The 17,855-nt window shown below is 48.7% G+C and overlaps 2 protein-coding genes across 3 annotated transcripts in view; one reads left to right on the top strand and one right to left on the bottom strand.

The window, feature by feature from the left end:
• The window catches only part of STS (steroid sulfatase), a 90,932-nt gene extending 78,789 nt beyond the window's left edge, over window positions 1-12,143 (bottom strand). The window contains exon 1 of one of the 2 annotated variants that reach the window (XM_034649457.1): window positions 11,998-12,143. The gene's annotated coding sequence lies outside the window, so the exon portion shown is untranslated. Of the gene's footprint in view, window positions 1-2,756; window positions 2,874-11,997 lie in introns of those variants that run through there. The other variant, XM_034649456.1, reaches the window with a different exon arrangement.
• The window catches only part of PUDP (pseudouridine 5'-phosphatase), a 94,165-nt gene continuing 87,749 nt past the window's right edge, over window positions 11,440-17,855 (top strand). Inside the window, exon 1 of the mRNA XM_034649455.1 lies at window positions 11,440-11,588. Coding sequence (XP_034505346.1) covers window positions 11,519-11,588 — 70 coding nt within the window. The 5' untranslated portion in view covers window positions 11,440-11,518. The remainder of the gene's footprint in view (window positions 11,589-17,855) is intronic.

The following is a 17,855-nucleotide window of genomic DNA, read 5'->3' as shown; positions in this document are numbered from 1 at the left end:
GACACCCCAGTCCTGTGCCCATCAACAGACGAGGCCTCCCCCAGTCCTGGAACTGCCCAGAGGAATCCCTGACCCCCTCCATCTCACCTCTGTGGTTTCTATCAGAGTGGAAAGTCAAAGGCACTACAGTGAATTTGCCCCATGTGAGTCTCTGCCCTGTACTTCCTCCTCGTAATAAGCACTTAATTATTATTGACATTGCGACCTGCACTATTTACATGGAGTGTTTGTGTTCCCACTTGGACAACTCTGGAGGTAAGACGGGACTTCTGTTTCATCACTGTAAAATTTTTCATTACCTGAATCCCAAGGGTGCTAGGTAAGGGCTGGTTGACCCAGCGACCATGTTTTACAGGGTTAATTTCCAAACACGGTAGGAATTTCAATGAGGAGAGGACAAGATACACACAAAACAATAGACGTGGAGAGTGCTCTGGAGAACAGGCTTCCGGATTTTTACCCACAAACTTTTAATGTTTACTTTAATCAGCCCTTCAAGGGATGCCTGACATTTACTGCTCAGTTGGTTTTTTTTTTTTTCTTTTGTAAGATTTTATTTATTTATTTGACAGAGATAGAGACAGCCAGCGAGAGAGGGAACACAAGCAGGGGCAGTGGGAGAGGGAAGAAGCAGGCTCATAGCGGAGGAGCCTGATGTGGGGCTCGATTCCAGGACTCCGGGATCACGCCCTGAGTCGAAGGCAGACGCTCAATGACTGAGCCACCGAGGCCCCCTATACGGCTCAGTTTTAAATGNAGCCACCGAGGCCCCCTAGACGGCTCAGTTTTAAATGCAAATACAAGGAAGCCCTTGTACATTTTTCCCCCCAAGCACTGAAAGCTTTTACATTTCTGGATCATGATAGCATCAGTTGTTAGGCTATAATCTCATTATAAATGAAAATGGGGCAATTTCTTGGTGGGTACATTAATGTTACTGTAGACACCAATTCATACAGATAATCTGTCAGGTACGATCGTGGGATTGTCGAGAAAGAAGAGTGCCTGTCCTAAATGACCATAAAGTGGAGTCGTCTCTCCCTAAGACTTTCACCATTTTAGGTGACATCATCTCCAAAGACACTTCGTTTTATCACCCCTCGCATTCAATCCTGAAGGCTTAGCTCAGAGGGTGGAAACCATGCATACCTGAAAAATGTCGAGGCGTGCCTGGCTCGCACAGTAGGTTTAACGTCTGATGCTCGATTTCGGCTCAGGTCATGGGATCGAGCCCTGCATCAGGCTGGGCGCTCAGAGCCTCTCCCTCTGCCCCTCCCCCTTCTCTTTGTCTCTCTCAGATAAATAAATAAATCTAAAAAGAAAAAATGCTGATACCCAGAGAACCAGCAGGCAAGCACTCGACATCATAATTAACTTAGACAGTAGCATGGAGGGTTTATCTGGGAGGGATTATACACATGCCTTACCACCTCTCTTTGCAAAAAAAAAAAAAAAAAATCATACATCTGACTGGCTCACGATTGCTAGATTACATAGGGCATGCATTACAAAGGTCACGCTCTCCCCCATGCTTCTCTCCTGTAAGCGATTTACATTTTCAGAATAAAGAGTGGTCAATTTCTGAGTTGCGTATCATTCCTTGCTTAACCCTGATTCTTTGTAAAGACAGTCTACACGGCCCAACACAATCTCCGACAGTGGAGTAATGAACACCGCAGCCTAGAGCAAAACCAACGCTGCGTGTTAAGCCACATATCTACCAACTGGGATCACTTGTGTTCTGCTTTATGGGGTTCATGACAGATTTTGTATCCACACACTTAAATAAGTATTTCAAAAAATTTATTTTTTTAAAGGTTTTATTTATTTATTTGACGAGAGAGAGAGCGAGTGGGTGCAGCAGAGGGAGAGGGAGAAGCAGGCTCCCCACCGAGCGGGGAGTCTGACGTGGGGCTCAATCCCACGACCCTGGGATCACGACCGGAGCCCAAGGTAGCCGCTTAACCGACTGAGCTAACCAGGCACCCCAAATATTTCAAAAAAATTTTTTTAAAAGCTTAAAAAAAGAGACGTGCCATGAATTCTGTGTCAAATTTACTCTTTAGGAAAGCAATGAGTCGTAAGCTTAGGATAACACCAATGTTTGCTGGCATAGCCTTGATGGCACATACACCTTATTCACATTCATTCTCTCTAACTTGGAAGCACTGGTTCTAATATTTTGATACATAAAGTTAATTCAATTTCTCTTCTGAGTAAGCTATAGCACAAAGTCCACCTCTTTATTTGCTCATTTCCTCCTGGGTTTCTTGCCTCTGGGCTCTCCATTATTCTTTGTATCCACCGTGTGTTTTCAAACTACCACTTTAATCCAGAAAGAAGAAAGAAAGAAAAGAAAAGAGAAAAAAGAAAAGAAAAGAAAGTATTTGGCAATTGTTTTCCTCTCCCGAAAAGACCTCCCTGTTTCAGGGCAAAGGAACAAATGAAAACAGATGAATTCCTGCAGGCAGTTCCACAGGTTTTTAAAAAATGTCACACAACAGGTAAGAAGGTACACGCTTTCATGACTCCCCCAGAGGATCCCCGAAAATGCTATCTCCCGTAGCTAAGACTTAGCTCGACAGCTTCTTTAATTAACTCTCCCCCAGCATGCTGTTTTAAGTATTCCAGAAAGGGGCAGAAAAAGAAACTCTAAGATTTCATTTGAAACAGCAACATTAGACCATTTGCCAAACATCACTTATCTCAATATCTCAGCAGCAGAGAAACAACGACAAAAAATGAATCCAACTCACCGGTTCCTACGAGGCTTCCTGATGGGGCCCTCGCTAGGGGACTCAGACAGGATACCCTGCCTTCAAGGATCTCACAGAGCTTTTCAAGGAACCATGCTGGAGGGCACCCAGCCCAAAGCCCCGGGGTGTGAATAACAATGAGACAGCCTGGCCAGCTTCCCCTGACCCTCCTCCTCGATCACAGAGTCATCACGGAGTGATGAGCGAATCCATCATAAAAAAGTTATTTAACTGCTTGTATGTGTCCTCTTGGTCCTTCCTCACACCCTGCATGGTTTACGTCTCAATCAGAGGGCAACTGCACTTCCTGCACAGAACGTGCTAACTGCAAGGTAGCTATCAGTTCATTCAAGACGTGTATCAGTTTCAAATGCTTCACTGCACCCTTTGTTCACCTGTCGGCATGCTCAGGTGGAAAGAAAACAAAACAAACAACAACACCGGACGTGCACCGCAGAACCCAGAGCAGGTGTTGGTGAAGAAGGTGGAGAAGGATCTACATGCGGGCAGGGGACAGAGGGCGGACACCTGCTGACGTGCTGTATTCTAACACTAAGGACTGGGGACACGGCTGAGGGTGCTAATGGAGGGGGAGACGTTTTGAACGCTCTGTGGATAGCCTGCTGCACGAGCCCTGCAAGGCTGTCTGTTAGGTGACTTACACCTACCTACACATCACACAGGGCCCCGAGGAATTCATTCTCCTTGTCAACACCGAGGGTTAGGCTGTGAGCAAGGACACCACCAAGCTCCGTGGGTGGCAAGCAGGCAGGTATGATAGCACCGTGATGACATGAGCATGGGAGGCCCTGCTCCTACGTTCTGCGGGGAAATCACACACCAGGGAAAAACAGGAAAAAAAAACCCAGAAGTTCCTGGGTTTTTCTCTTTCCATATTTCCCTTCATGTCATTCACCGTGTTTCGTTTAGAAGAAGAAGAAGAAAAAAGGGGGGGAACCACCCTCTGCGTCTTTGTTTTCATTACTCCACATCTATAAATAAAACATTGCTCATTTTTAACGATTCTGTGTGCCTCCGGGTCCTGGCAGGCACTCAGATAATTCACACATGACGTAGCAGATGCGAACGTATTTCCCATTCTTAACAGTAACCCCAGATACTAGTGCACCCCGAAACCTGGAGAGATATTTCATCCTGAATGAGCAGGACCCGGATGTCATTGCAAAGTGACATGTGGTCTCCCGGAGTCTCTGTGAAACTTATCTGTAGGACAGATGTGTTATATAAGCTCGTGGTCCGAATTCTAACATGCCGCAGGATGCTTCCAGCCACTGAATGCCATAAAGCTCAGAATGCAAACGTCTAGGACAATACTGAAATGCTGCTACCCCTTTAATTCCCGGGTGAGTCACCCCCAGCAAAAGCGTGGCTTTCGTGGTCCCGGAGGGGTGCATGTGGACAGCAGCTTCTGGCTTTCTCATTCATGGCCCAGCCCAGTCTTAGCTGCTGCTATGGTCCCAAGGCATGGAGTGTGCAGGGAAAGATGGGACCAAAGGGGCAGAAAGTGCTCCTCTCAAGGGTCCTACTGAGAGATGGCTTCAGGCACAGTGGAGATGAGTTCTTGGGAGCCATCCAGGTGACTCTTCCCTCATCCTCAGAAGATGTTTTGTTGAGCGGTGGCTGCAAGCCTTCCCCCAGGCTAGTCCCCGTCTGTCACTGAGGCGGTCGGGTTGTGTATCTTTGCTGTCGAGAGTCAGCCTCTATCAGCGCCTGGAGCCTCTCCAACGTCCTCACACGGGATCAGCCCCTTGTGCCCAGAGAGACTCCTTTGTATGGAGTCTCATTGAATCCTCCTCTGGGGGGTACAGACAGGAGTGCAGGACCCTTGGGGCACGGGCAGGACACCAGTGCCAAAGAAACCCCTTCACAAAACCCTCCTGTCTCCTTCTGCACCCCTGCTACAGGGCCACGGAACCCGGGGGGGGATCCGGGCTACCTACATCAAAGATTCCCCCACACACACTTTCTTTCTTTGCCCCTCTCCCAATGCTTTCAACCTAGTACCTTACTATGATACATATCCCCTGAGAATGATTTATCTTAGAAAGTGCAAGGAGGACTTGGAGGCAGATGGATACGAATTCATCTGAGTGACCTCAGAAAAGCACTTCACCTCTCTGAGCACCGGCCCTCTTTTCTGCAGCAGGCAGAACCCTACTTTCCAGGGCAGCTTATCGATTAGGGACAACAGCCCAGGGCACAATGCCTGGCAGTTAAATAAACCCTCCTTGTTGGAAAATTTTAGTGTATGGAAGTGAAAATATTCCACTTGTTCAAACTATGTAAACCACTCTGCTTTGGGGTCATGAAAAGAAGAGGCTTTGTAGATACTCTGTAGATACTTCAGGAAGTTGTTCAGTACTGAACCTAGCTGGTGTCTGACAGCCCTCTCACCGGGCTGACCATCAAAGGCATCACACGGGAACCCTCAAGCCAAAACCGGGTATGCCTTCTCACTCTGCACTCTACAGAGGAAGAGTCCAATGGAGAGACGGTGGCTGGAAAATTCTCGACTCCCACAGAACTAGGGCACGATGCAGTCATTCGGGGATTAGCAAGCAAAGACTCATTCTCCAAGACCGGACCTAAAGACCAACGCTTGGTCATTAGGGCCTTGAATCAAGGAGCAAGCATCTCAATGCAAATCAGGCAACTAGACCAGCAACATGGTGCTCACAGAAGGGTTCCTGTCTTAGCCGTATGGGGAGGACAGGGTGTGGAGTGAGAATCCACCATGCAGTCTTCCTGTTCTATGATCTAGAGCGACCAAGCACCAGCTGTGCGTCCCTCTCTGCACACCCAGGATGAGTCTGGCTGTTCTCCAGCAAGCCACCCACCACCTTCGTAACACCCAGAAACGCTAAACCATCTCTTGTCTTGAGACCCTCCCTGGTGATCACAAGGAATGTTCCCGGAAGCACCCCGCCCCCCACGCAATTCATAGGTAATGCGGACAGGTGCCAAACAAAGCAGATGGAAATTTCTCAGTTGTTTCCGGGTAGGTGTTTCTGGTCATTTATGGTTTCCGATTACCACGCACTTCTCATTGTTCATGAGCACTGTGTGAATTACACGGGGCTCTTTGATGTAATGCATTCTGGGGTTTGAAGCTTTATCATTAAACCCAGAATGAAGTCCTGGTGTATCACCTTCCCTTAAATGGCACTGTGGTCCACTGCAGGAGGAAGGACTCACAGGAACTGAATTCATCTAAGGTTCATTCAGAGTAGTTGAAATGGCCCTGGGGAACAGACTTGAAATACATGCTTTTCAGGGGTGTCTGGGTGGCTCAGTCATCAAGCGTCTGCCTTCGGCTCAGGGCGTGATCCCGGGGTCCTGGGATCGAGTCCCGCATCCGGCTCTCTGCTCCACTAGGAGCCTACTTCTCCCTCTCCCACTCCCCCTGCTTGTGCTCCCTCTCTCGCTGGCTGTCTCTCTCTCTCTCTGTTAAATAAATAAATAAAATCTTAAAAAACAACAACAACAAAGAAATACATGCTTTTCAAATGTTATCCCTTGCACGTTAAATATCGTGGCAGGTGACAAACATAGTCAATGGAAGTGTGTCCACAAAAGAAAACATGTTGATGGTACCTGCTTGATGCCCCCATTTTACGTAAACTATTACAGAACTCTTAAATCTGTGCAATTATATATACACAGATAGACACCCATGTTATACAGAGAAAACTTTCCTCTGAAGGACACACATGCATCTGCTTGCATAGATGACGCACATGTATGTGTTAAATCAGCCTGCTGAAATGATACGTTATGACTTCTATTCATAGGTTTCTAAAAACCACAAATGCACACATTTATACGTAATATATGACATATTAATATGTGCATACGGAAAACAGATTTAAATATTATATATATTTCCTCAGGTTTCTTAAAAACACACACAACGAGGGGCATCTGGCTGGCTCAGTCAGTAGAGCATGCAACTCTTGATCTCGGGGTTGTGAGCTCAAGCCCCACGTTGGGCACAGAGATGACTTAAAAAAACACAAAAGAGGGGTGCCTGGGTGGCACGGCGGTTAAGCGTCTGCCTTCAGCCCAGGGCGTGATCCCGGCGTTCTGGGATCAAGCCCCACATCAGGCTCCTCTGCTCCTCTGGGAGCCTGCTTCTTCCTCTCCCACTCCCCCCTGCTTGTGTTCCCTCTCTCGCTGGCTGTCTCTATCTCTGTCNAAAAAAAAAAAAGATAATAGTTCCCTCCAGGCGAAGATCAGAAAGTCTTTACTGTCCATTATAAAAGATTCAAGTTCCCTACATTTGGTGTTCCTGTCCTATAATGAATTATGGGCAGGTAGCATCTGATCTCTTTGTGTCTCCCACTGGGATTTATGGGTCTGCAACTGGCACAAATTGTGGTACTCTAGCTATTACTATACCTGTTAGTAAGAAATTCTTTTTATGTTTGAATCAACTGTCTAGTGTTAGAAAAGATTAGTAAGAAATTCTTTTTATGTTTGAACCAACTGTCCAATGTCTTGTGCAAGGAAATATGATCCTGTATCCAACTAACAGGTTACCTTGCTGAGAGAGTTAAATCTCTGACCTTCCACAGTTCATAAAACTTAAGAAGAGTCAAAATCATCTCACTAGGAAGTAGTGGGGTTTGAACCCATGTGCGATGAACCTTAGAGCCAACGCACNACACACACACACACACAAAAGAAACATCCCCTCTACACGGACACACACACATACCCCTAGATTATCTACACACAGAACACCCCCCTGCTCTTTAGATTCCTAAAATCTCCACTGTTGCAGGTACTAAAGATTCTCATTCTGTACAATTCACAATATAGATCTCGGCTGTGTCAGCTGCCGTGAACTGCCCTCCTCCCCTTCGAGGTCCCCATCCCATTCCTCAGCTCAGGATGGCACAAACACCTCATTTTACCTTTTTTTTTTTTTTTTTTTTTTTAAGAAGCTTTTTTTTTTTTTTTTAAAGATTTTATTTATTTATTTGACAGAGATAGACACAGCCAGCGAGAGAGGGAACACAAGCAGGGGGAGTGGGAGAGGAAGAAGCAGGCTCATAGTGGAGGAGCCTGACATGGGGCTCGATCCCATAACGCTGGGATCACGCCCTGAGCCGAAGGCAGACGCTTAACCGCTGTGCCACCCAGGCGCCCCTCATTTTACCTTTCTGACTTGGAAAGTCTCATGAATGTGGGGTTCCTGTACCTATGAAATTAAATTTGATTTTTCTCCTGTTAATCTGTCTCATGGCAAGTTAATTCTGACAGCAGCTGGAAGAGTCTATGAAGACTGCCATTATAGATTTATACCCAAACTGCACAAAAAAAAAAAACTTAAAAAAATTCATTTTCTTCTTGGTTATTTATTTTTTGGACCTTTTACTTTTTTTATTCTTACTGTTTCTTGTTGTTGTTTGTTTTTTTTTGCTGGTGGTCTCCACAATATGTTTTTCCTTTTGAGCCATGCAAGGAATGCTTGCCGTTGGAGAGAGCATCATGGGCTCTCCAAACTCCCCACAAAGCCTGACTAGTTCTGCCAGTGGTGACCTCGAGCGTCCGTCATGGCTTGCCTGCACACATCCCTTTGAGACCCAGCCCTAGCCACCAGCGGCTGTAGGGGCCCACAGAGACAACCCCCAGGAAGGGAACCGTGCATCACCCTCACGCTCCCAGGGACCAGGTCGGAGCGAGGGAAGAAAATGAGACCTGCTCAGGCTGAACCACAGAGCTGGGTCTGCTCCCAAAGATGACATGGGCAATGAGCAGCCTTCCAAATACAACACAGAAAGCAGACACACGGACGGAAGAACCAACACAATAAAATAAAGAAGCTAAAATAAGCAAAGGTATACATATCTCTCTGCTTTACGATGAACGGCACGTTTGAGTTTATTCATCGTGCGGGAAAGGATCGTGCTTTTTAATCTGCACGATCCATTGTGAACGTGTTTTTGATACCACTGTCCTAGAGTTTACTGGGTCGTCTGCTGCATTTTAAAGTCTTCAGGAGAGGTACCTGGGTGACTCAGTTGGTTAAGCATCTGATGCCTTTGGCTCAGGTCATGATCCCAGGGTCCTGGGATGGAGCCCCGTGTCCGGGCTCCTTGCTCAGCGGGGGAATCTGCTTCTCCCTCGGCCTCTGCCTGATGCTCCCCCTGCTTGTACTCTCTCTGACAAATAAATAAAATCCTTAAAAAAAATAAAGTTGTCAGGAAAAGTGAGCCATCAACCCACGAGGAAAGCACCATTTTGCAAAAATAAATTGTAATCCGTGCAAGGAAATCCATTCTCCCTCTCCACAAAAGCTGTGACTGCTGGGAGAATTAACAGAAGTTAACATGCATTTAGTTACTTATATAGAAACCGCTTAACATTTTCAGTTTTTCCCAATCTAGCTTGTGACCAAAAAGCATGATGGTTCTCACGGTTTTGTGTTTTGTCTTTTGTTTTTAAATAAAGAGGTATCTCCCATTGTATGCAAGGGATGTTTCCGAAGAATGTGGAAAACAAAACTTAAAAAAAAAGATTCGGATGATGTTTTCACATCTGTGGAGAGGCTGAGTCCACAAAACTCCCCAGGACATCTCTTCTGCAATTGCAACAAGGTTTTGCCAGGTCAGAGGAGGTGGAGGGGAAACTCCCAGCTGGTACCTTGGTTCCTATAAGTGAACAAACTAGATTCTCTGCAAGAGCCATGCCCAAAGCCACAGTGGCTGGAACAGAGCAAGGGAGACACTCCAAATGCCTCTCTTCCTCACCTGCATTTACGAGTAGGCTTATTTTTGCAGCAAATCTGTAGAAATCCAGACAACTCCTGAGACTCCGTCTAGGGAGCCAAGTATCCCTGACGTAGAGATCCACAATGCAGCTTCTAGGTGACTCCCTGCAGTGCTTAATTCTTAGTCCTGGCCCTGGAGGCTTTTCCCCCTCTTATCTAAGGAATCAACTCAACTGTAATGTTACAATGGGAGAGGAAAAACATCCCGGAAGGTTTCTAGGGACCGAATTCGGGAAAGAGAATTCTACAGGCTCCCTCAAGTGAGCACGGGCATACCACAGGCATTCAAAAAAAAAAAAGAAAGAAAGAAAAAAAAAAGTTGGCGTCCTAACACCTAGGTAGCTCATGGGACTGTACTGGAAGATAGAGTCTTCTCCCAGGTAATTGGATTAAAGCTTGGTCATAACCGGGGTCCTCACAAAGAACTTCAACGCAGAAATAGACCCACAGAGAAGAGATGATATAAAGAGATATGATAAGAAGGCCACGCACAAGCCAAGGAGAGAGGCCTGGAACAATCCCGTCCTCACAGCCCTGGGGAGGCATTAACTCTGCTGCTGGCACATTGTTCTCCAACTTCTGCCTTTTCTAGAACTGTACGGGAACACATCTGTGGTTCAAGCCACCCAGCCTGTGTAATTTTGTTAGGGCAGCCTAGCACGCTGGGGTCACAGTCCCCTCCCTAACTGGCTAACCAACCGCCTTCTCTGAGGTCCAGGGTCCCCAAAAAGAAATCATGCTTAGACTCTCTCACAGCAAGAACTCCGAAAAGACGTTCACTCATTGACCGTGTTACTATTTGCTGATACTGAGAGCTTGGACCTGCGTTGTCTCCATTAACACCCACATTTTACACACGAAGAAACTGAGACACAAAGGTTCCGCTTGCTGAATCCAAGCTGCCCCCCCACCCCCAAGTGCGGTTTTTGCCGTTTCTCAGAAATACACCCTCACGTTTTAAACCGTCTGGAACTTTCTAACTCATGCTTCTTTAAAGAGGTTCTATCCCTGTGCATAAACATGTGCATGCAACACCAACCAACAGTAAACAGAAACAGAGTCAAAAAGATGTTTTTTTGAGACTGGCAGAAAAAAAAAAAATTCAGGTTGCATTCAGAGTGGAAAAGTAAAAAAAAAAAAAACCTGAGAGCAAGGAAGGCAGACGAGGGGCAAAGCACGTTAACAATTCGGTTCCGGCCCTTTCCTATCACACCTACCCCCCCGGGGTAGGTTTTGGAGCACGCGCCAGCCCGGGACGCAGCCCGGGACAGGTCGGCACGGGGGCTGCAGACCCGCTCGCCCCTGCGCATGCGCCCGGCGAGCTCCGCGGGGCGGCGGGCGCGCGAAACCGAAAGAGAAGCCCGCGAGGGTCCCGGGACGGCCGCTGCGGACGACTGCATACCCAAGCCATTCGGGCTCCCATTTACCGGGGGGCTCGCGGTGACACCAATCTGAGCACCTTTACAAGCCTCCCCCCGCCCCCAAAGAGCCCCATGCACCGATCCTTTAGGTTCGCCCTCCTTCCTCACGCCCTTTCCAAACAAGTCCTGCATCTGCCCCGGAGACCGGGAACTAGGCTCTCCGCGGCCCCATTTGCCGGGGTGCATGCGGACAAACTTGTGCCCGTCCGTGGTGCATCCCCACCCCGCAGCGCCCGCTGAGGGGACCGTCCAAAACGCGCCCGCGCGCGCGGGACACAGCAGGGAGAGCGGAGCGCGCGTGCGCGTGCGCGGCTCAGGGCGCGCATTCGACGACCCTCCCGAGATGGCCAGAGGCGCGCGTGCGCAGTGCAGCTCGGGACCCGCAGCCGGGCCCCAAGCGCGCGTGCACGGGACCGGTTCAGGACGCGGGGGCGCGGACGCCCGGGGTGCGCGTGCGCAAAGCGCCTCGGGTGGGAGGGGCTGGCGCGCGGCCCGGCGGGCGCGCGCACCTCCCTCCGCCCCCACCTGGCTGTGACGGCGGCACAATGGCGGCTTCCGTACCCCCGCCGCGGCCCGTCACTCACCTGCTCTTTGACATGGACGGCCTCCTTCTTGGTGGGTAGTTTGCGGCCGCCACCCTCGAGGGCTGTCCGGGGGGGGGCAGGGGCGGGGGGGGGTGCAGGCTCTCAGCGCCGGGGCGCGGCGGCGGGGACAAGTCCAGGACCCCCGGGTGGGCGGCGGGGGCGCCGGGGGCCACGTCAGGCGGGCCGCGCGCGGGGTTCTGGCGTCGACGCCGCCTGGGGCACTACTTCCGGCGGCCACGCCGCGCGTGGGGACGGAGTGCGTGGGGGGGCGGCGCGTGTGGGGGCGGTGCTCGGGGACCACCCTACGGGCCGGAGGCTTCCTTCCTGCGGCGGCTGCCGGGACCGCCGCCCGGCCTCAGTTTCCCCGCGCGCACACCAGCCCGGCGGATTCCTGCCGGCCTGCCCCGGGGCCGTCCCTGTGGGCGCCGGGGTGCACGCACCTTGCTTGTAGCATCCTACAGAGCAGGAGCTTCTCAGCCCGCCGACTGGGGGACTTCTGCAGGCGGTGGGGGTGACCTAGCTGGAGGGGCTGTTGCTTGAGTCCAGGGGCGCTCTGTGGGTGCACAGGACCGCCCCACCCCACGGCACATCATCCAGCCTCGGAGGCGGAGGAGCCCTCTTTACTGCCCTGGCTGCCCGCAGTGACCTGCAGCTCAAGTTCGCCTGGGGAGGACCTTGGCAGTGCAGGGCGTGGGGTGGGGGGCGCACCCCTCACTCGCCCCAATCGCCCTATCGCACTCTGCATTTTGACCCAAGTGCATGAAAGTTCGAGAAGCTGGCTTGTGCTGTTGATTAGAAGGAATGTCAGTCCTTCTACGTGCTCTCAAACAGTGCGATTGATAGTCGATGGTCAGAGGCAGGAAGGTCACCGGCAAAGAAAAGTTCAAGTGGAATTCAAGGAAGAAAACGCTCAATGCATAAATCAGCAGAGAACTGTCCTGAGCGCTACCCATCAACATCATAACCCCATGAAGTTATAGTGTTCTGATCTCATAGCCTCCAGAAACCATCTTGGAACTGTAAAAATGCCCGCACGCCCTATGTAGACTCCTGACCTGGTGGAGATGTTGACACATTATCGCTTCCTGTCCTAAAACCCTGCAGAGTAGGAGAAAGTAGTTGCATTCACAAATGAAAACAAACACCGCAACTCAGAGGGGTTAAGTCTCTTGCCCAAGGTCGCACAGCAAAGAAGGAACAAAGCTGAGGAATGAGTCCAGATCGATCTGATTTTAAATATAAGTGATGTGTTCATCTGACCTGGTCAGACCTTGCCCCGCTGCTGATCATTTGCTAGGTGGTTCTGTGGTAGTTAAGACTTTTTTTTTTTTTAAGGCACACAAAAAACAGTCACTTGGTTCTATGATCCCAGAGATAGAGACGGATGGATTCCTAAGGAAGAAAAAAAAACTCCCCATAGAGGTCACTAATTGCAGAGAACAGCGTATGCAGCTACTAAATCTGAAATGACTCAATTTCAGAAACCTTCTGGGATTCATAAGTATAGTTTGTAGACATGAATTTTCCTGCTCAGGTGGTCAGGAAGTTAAATTGTCAAATACATTCCTTGCCCTCTAATGGAAGGTTCAAAGAACCTGTTGTGGGTGTCTCATAAATATTAATGCAACCGAGATGTCTTATTAAAATTAAAGTTATTGAACTTCTAAATGAGCTGGATGCTTGCTTCTGACTCCAGATTCAGACACAGCTGTTCCCTGAAGCCATGAATGTGGCATATGTGACCATGGTACCTGCACGGGTAGCTATTAAGCAGGGGCTCCACTAGCTAGGTAAGGCCCCTTAACGGTCTAGTCCCAGGCGCTGTTACCCAATCCTTTGAACTGGTCAGAGAACCCAGAATTTATGTCATTTGGGAAGATTTTCTCCGTATTTTCTGCCCTTTTTTCCTCCTTTCTGTTTTAAGTGTTCTTGGAGGTAGTAGGTTTTGCAGAACTTTCTTGGAAATCATTTATTCCATTCTTTTACAAACTGTCTTGTGTAAAACACCGCTGTCCAGAATGTACTGCTTTATGTCGTTTGGTCTAGCCAGTTACCCCCGCTCTAGTTCTTCAGCGCCTGACTTCATCCCGAGTGTCTGGTGTCTGCGTAACCCTCTACCATCAATTCATAATGAGTCCTTTTGCAGTAGGTCTGCTTGTTTGAATTGCGAATGCGTTTCCCCTAGAAGTTCCATTTGCCAGTGTAGCCCCCAGGACTGGTGTTCTGGGGGCGGGGGGGAATGAAATTGAAAACAATTAGTTTCATGGGGAATGCTTATATTCCGGAGAAGCTTGTGTAATCAGAGGAGAATGAGGAAGTAAGTGGAGATTTTTGTAGAAATGTTGACAATGACAGGGCACTTTCCAGTACAATTGAAATAGTTGGAACAACGCTTTCGGATTCTGTTGTTTGTTGACACAAGGTAACAATCAACTATGATTCAGGTAATAATTTTGGTTCTCAAATGCCATTTAGAAAAAGAGGAAAGGGGACTGAGATTGTTTACGAACCAGGACAAGATTTCGAAGGAAGAAGATGACAGGTATTCAACAGTATCTCGGCACCTGGATAGGGAAGATTATCTAGTTCGTAAATAACTGAAATTAGGAGCACAAGGGGTGGGCCCATTCTCTTCAAAAGACAAGACGTTTGTTGTGCTGAGCAGTGCTGTCTAACAGAAATAGGGCTGCATAAAACATTGCACAGCAACACTGAAGCAAGAAGGCACAGATGAAACGAACTTGAATGATCTAGTTTTTTCCTATCTGAACATATCCAAAATACTGTGAGTCAACACATCAATGTAGAAATTCCCCAGGTCTGTTACACTCATTTTGAGACCTGGTCTCTGAAATCTGTGTGTCTTACACGTAAGCACATCTCAGCTCAAAGTAGCCACATTTCCTTAGCCCCATGGGGTGAATGCCTGTTGTATTGGACGGTCCAGTGAAGGGCTTTAGGAAGCAACCCATGATGTCTGCTATTGATAACAGGGCCAGGCAGAGGGGAGGGTGGATGTTATGAATATTCAGAACGTTGGAATATGTAAAATGTAGTGCACATAAAACGTATTTTCTAGGCATCTGATGGTGGTTATTTAACATCCGTTAAAAAATTTGCGAAGAAAAATGAGCTTACCTTTACCTTCTTAAAAATCAGAAAATAATAAGAGATAGGTCTGGGCAAGGCCATGAGAAGAATATTTGCATTGTTTATTATAATTTACCACGTCTCCATAAGCACAGATTCCAGGATTTCAATGGGTGATGCTTGGCTTCTCCTTTGCATACTAGAGTACATGACCTGTGCCGGACGTCTTTGTGCTCCCTTAGTTCCCGACCTGCCAAATAGTAGCACCTGAGACCTGCAGGTGCATGTTTGTCTGGGGCTCCGGACAGCCCGTAGGTTCGGGGAGGTGCAGGACCTTTTGTGACTCCCAGTGAGCTCAGAAAGTCGCTGCTTAACTGGACTGCGTCACTGCCGTGCTCAGTCTATGGTCAGAATCCGTGTCGCAATGTGGTTCTCCTCCTGTTTGCGTCGCCTAGGCTAATTTCTTTCCACCCTGGAGCATGAAGGAAGCTGATGACAGAAATAGAATTTCCTTCTATAATGTTAGTGCATGCTCCATATTAATTTTCACAGGAACCAAAACACATTGTCATCTGACTCCCCACGTGATATGCAAGAGATTTTTAAAGTGGAGACAAGGAGCTTTTCATAGTATCCAGTGGTTCTTCTCTTTTGTGCTCTGACGCTCTCAGGGTCCTGACAGCTCCTCAGAAAGGTAGAGCAGAACAAAGCGTTGTTGAGGTGCCTTTGTATGCATTTCTCGTCTGCCCTGGAGCTTGCCGAGAAAGAACCCTGTCCTGGGTGCCTGAGATAATCGGTGCTTGAGATAATCCTCAGTGCACAGTGCGTGAGATCATCAGGGCATGCATAGTCTGCATTGTGGAAAGCCCCTTTGTTGTGTGTCCTGGGGTCTGATGCTGCATTCCAGGGGCTGCCATTCACATTTTCTGCCCTGCTCCCCTGGCAGCTAATACCACGTGCTGGGGTTTTAGTTCAGCTTGCTGGGTGAAGCTTAAGTTCCTTCCACCTTTGCAAAGAAGGCTGCTGCAATTTGGAGGCCAGTTGGAGGCCTGGCGACAGAGAAAAGCCCACACCAAAGGCAGCCCTGAGTCCGACTTTCTTGGTTTGGAGTAAGGTGCTGGTGGGGGCCCTGAGGAAGGACCCTCCCGGAAAAAGAGACTCTGTTGTATGTTGCAGAACACTCGTCAGCAATACCACCATCAAAGTACAGGCTGAAGCTGGTAAACTCGTCCCTTTTGGGGATGCTTTCTACTAGACCTGAACTGTGTCCCCCTCAAGTTTGTTCTTGCAGTTAGTGGTCACCACAGCTGCTCCTCTTTGGAGAATAATTGAGAAGGGATCGAGATCCACGTTGCAAAGTGGTGCTGATACTCGAGAGTTTCTGCAGCCGGCAAGATGACTGCACTCTGCAGCAGATGCCTGTCTCTGCAGGTGTGGGATGCCCTGTCCTTGCGTTCTCCTACATTCCCGCACCTCGCAGTGTGCTTTGTCGGGCCCTTAGATTCACAGATACTGTCGTCGTGGGAGAACCACCATCCTCCTATTTTCTCATGATCCAGTTTTAACTTTGTTCCTTCTTCCTTCTGGAAGGGCTGTTCCTCGGGGATTCTTTGGTCTCTCTTGTCTTTTTGATGATGTGCCGTTTACTTCAATTTTTTTTTTTTTAACTACTGTGATTTACATTACGCTCTGTCATTTTCCAGGAGTAGGTGCAGATGTAAGGCCTTGTAAAAGAGCAGGGAAAATAATGCCCCTAAGAAATGTCCACTAAAAGCACTCGTTACATAGATGCCCATGTGACGCGTCACACCTTGGGGTGAGGTATTTAAAAAGTGACTCAGACACATCCCATCGCTGGAACATAGAATGTCGTACCAGAGTGGATTACATTTGGAAATACATTTCCTGCTGGCGAGTGTATGTGTCTACCAGTGACTAATCATGAGAGCATTTGATCTGTGAAAACCTTCACTGAACTGTGTTAAAATGGGTGAGGGCCCAGTCGGCTGTAATGTGCAGATCTCTGTGGTTAAAACTGCCTCCAGGGCACGTATGGAGAATTTTCTTGAAAACGTAGTAATTTGTCACTTCTGTGCGACAAGCGTTGTCCCCCTTGGCTTTGTAGAGGTGGCCTGCCGTTCTAGCACATCGTAGCCTACCTTGTGAGCCTTCGGCAGGCACCTCACGCCCTTCATTTATGCTCTGGCTCCCTCACATCCTTCCCTGTGATGTCGCAGTCAGTAGCTAATTGTCAGTGGGAAGAGTGTCTGCACGAAGAGGGACCCCTGTCTGGGAGAAGGATGGTCACCTCCACCCACCCTTGCCTGGCGGGCAGTTTCATTGGCATTGCTTGTGCTGCTGGGCTGGGCTGGGGAGTTGGTAGCCATTGACTCGTGGGCCTAAGAGCTAGATCAAGGTATAGTCCCCTTTGTGATCAAGGATGCTCTGCTTAAAAATCTCGCAGATGATGTGGCTAGTCGGGGAGAGATTCAGGAGCAAACCAAAGTTTGTGCAAACCCCAGTAGACTGTCCTGTCTCTACAGGAAATGAGAACAAGACTAGAATCATAGTTTGCACATCTGAGCTAATTTGAGGTTTTGGGGATGAAAGCCAAACTAAGCAGCAGACTTCCCTCCCTCTCATGTCCTGAAATCCCAACTCTCCACACCCTGTATACGTAAGGGAAGTGGGGTGTCCTTGATGAGAACTGTTCACGTCCTTGCTCTTCAGACCAGTACTGTCCATCCCGCAGAACTGCCTGCCATGTGGGAATGTTGTCTGTCTGTACTGCGGACAGGAACCACACGTGCTCCCTGCGTCCGTAACGTGTGATGAGTGCAACTGAGAAACTGAATTTCCCCTTTGATTTAGTTGTACTTTACATTTAAGTAGCCTCTTGTGGCTGGTGGTCACCGTGGGGGACGGCGTGGCTCAAGAGGCGTGCATTCACTCATCCTCGTCTGTTCAGAAACTATGTGGTGGCCAGGTGCTGTACGGGATTCAGCACAAGTCTCTTCTTTTCGTCTCAGAGTCCAGTCACCATAAACCACGGTGAGTGAAATCTGTGTGTAACTTGATAACAAACACGGCAAGGGGATGATAGGGACAGAGCTGTGCATTGAACAGGAAGCACCCGAAGGATGTTTCTCAAGTACAGAAAGGGGCAAAGAAGAAGAGCGGACATTCCAGACCATTTCCAGAAGAAATG

The sequence above is a fragment of the Ailuropoda melanoleuca genome, chromosome X, assembly GCF_002007445.2.
Source record: "Ailuropoda melanoleuca isolate Jingjing chromosome X, ASM200744v2, whole genome shotgun sequence".
Lineage (NCBI taxonomy): Eukaryota > Metazoa > Chordata > Mammalia > Carnivora > Ursidae > Ailuropoda > Ailuropoda melanoleuca.
This window is presented reverse-complemented; position numbering and strand designations above follow the sequence as displayed.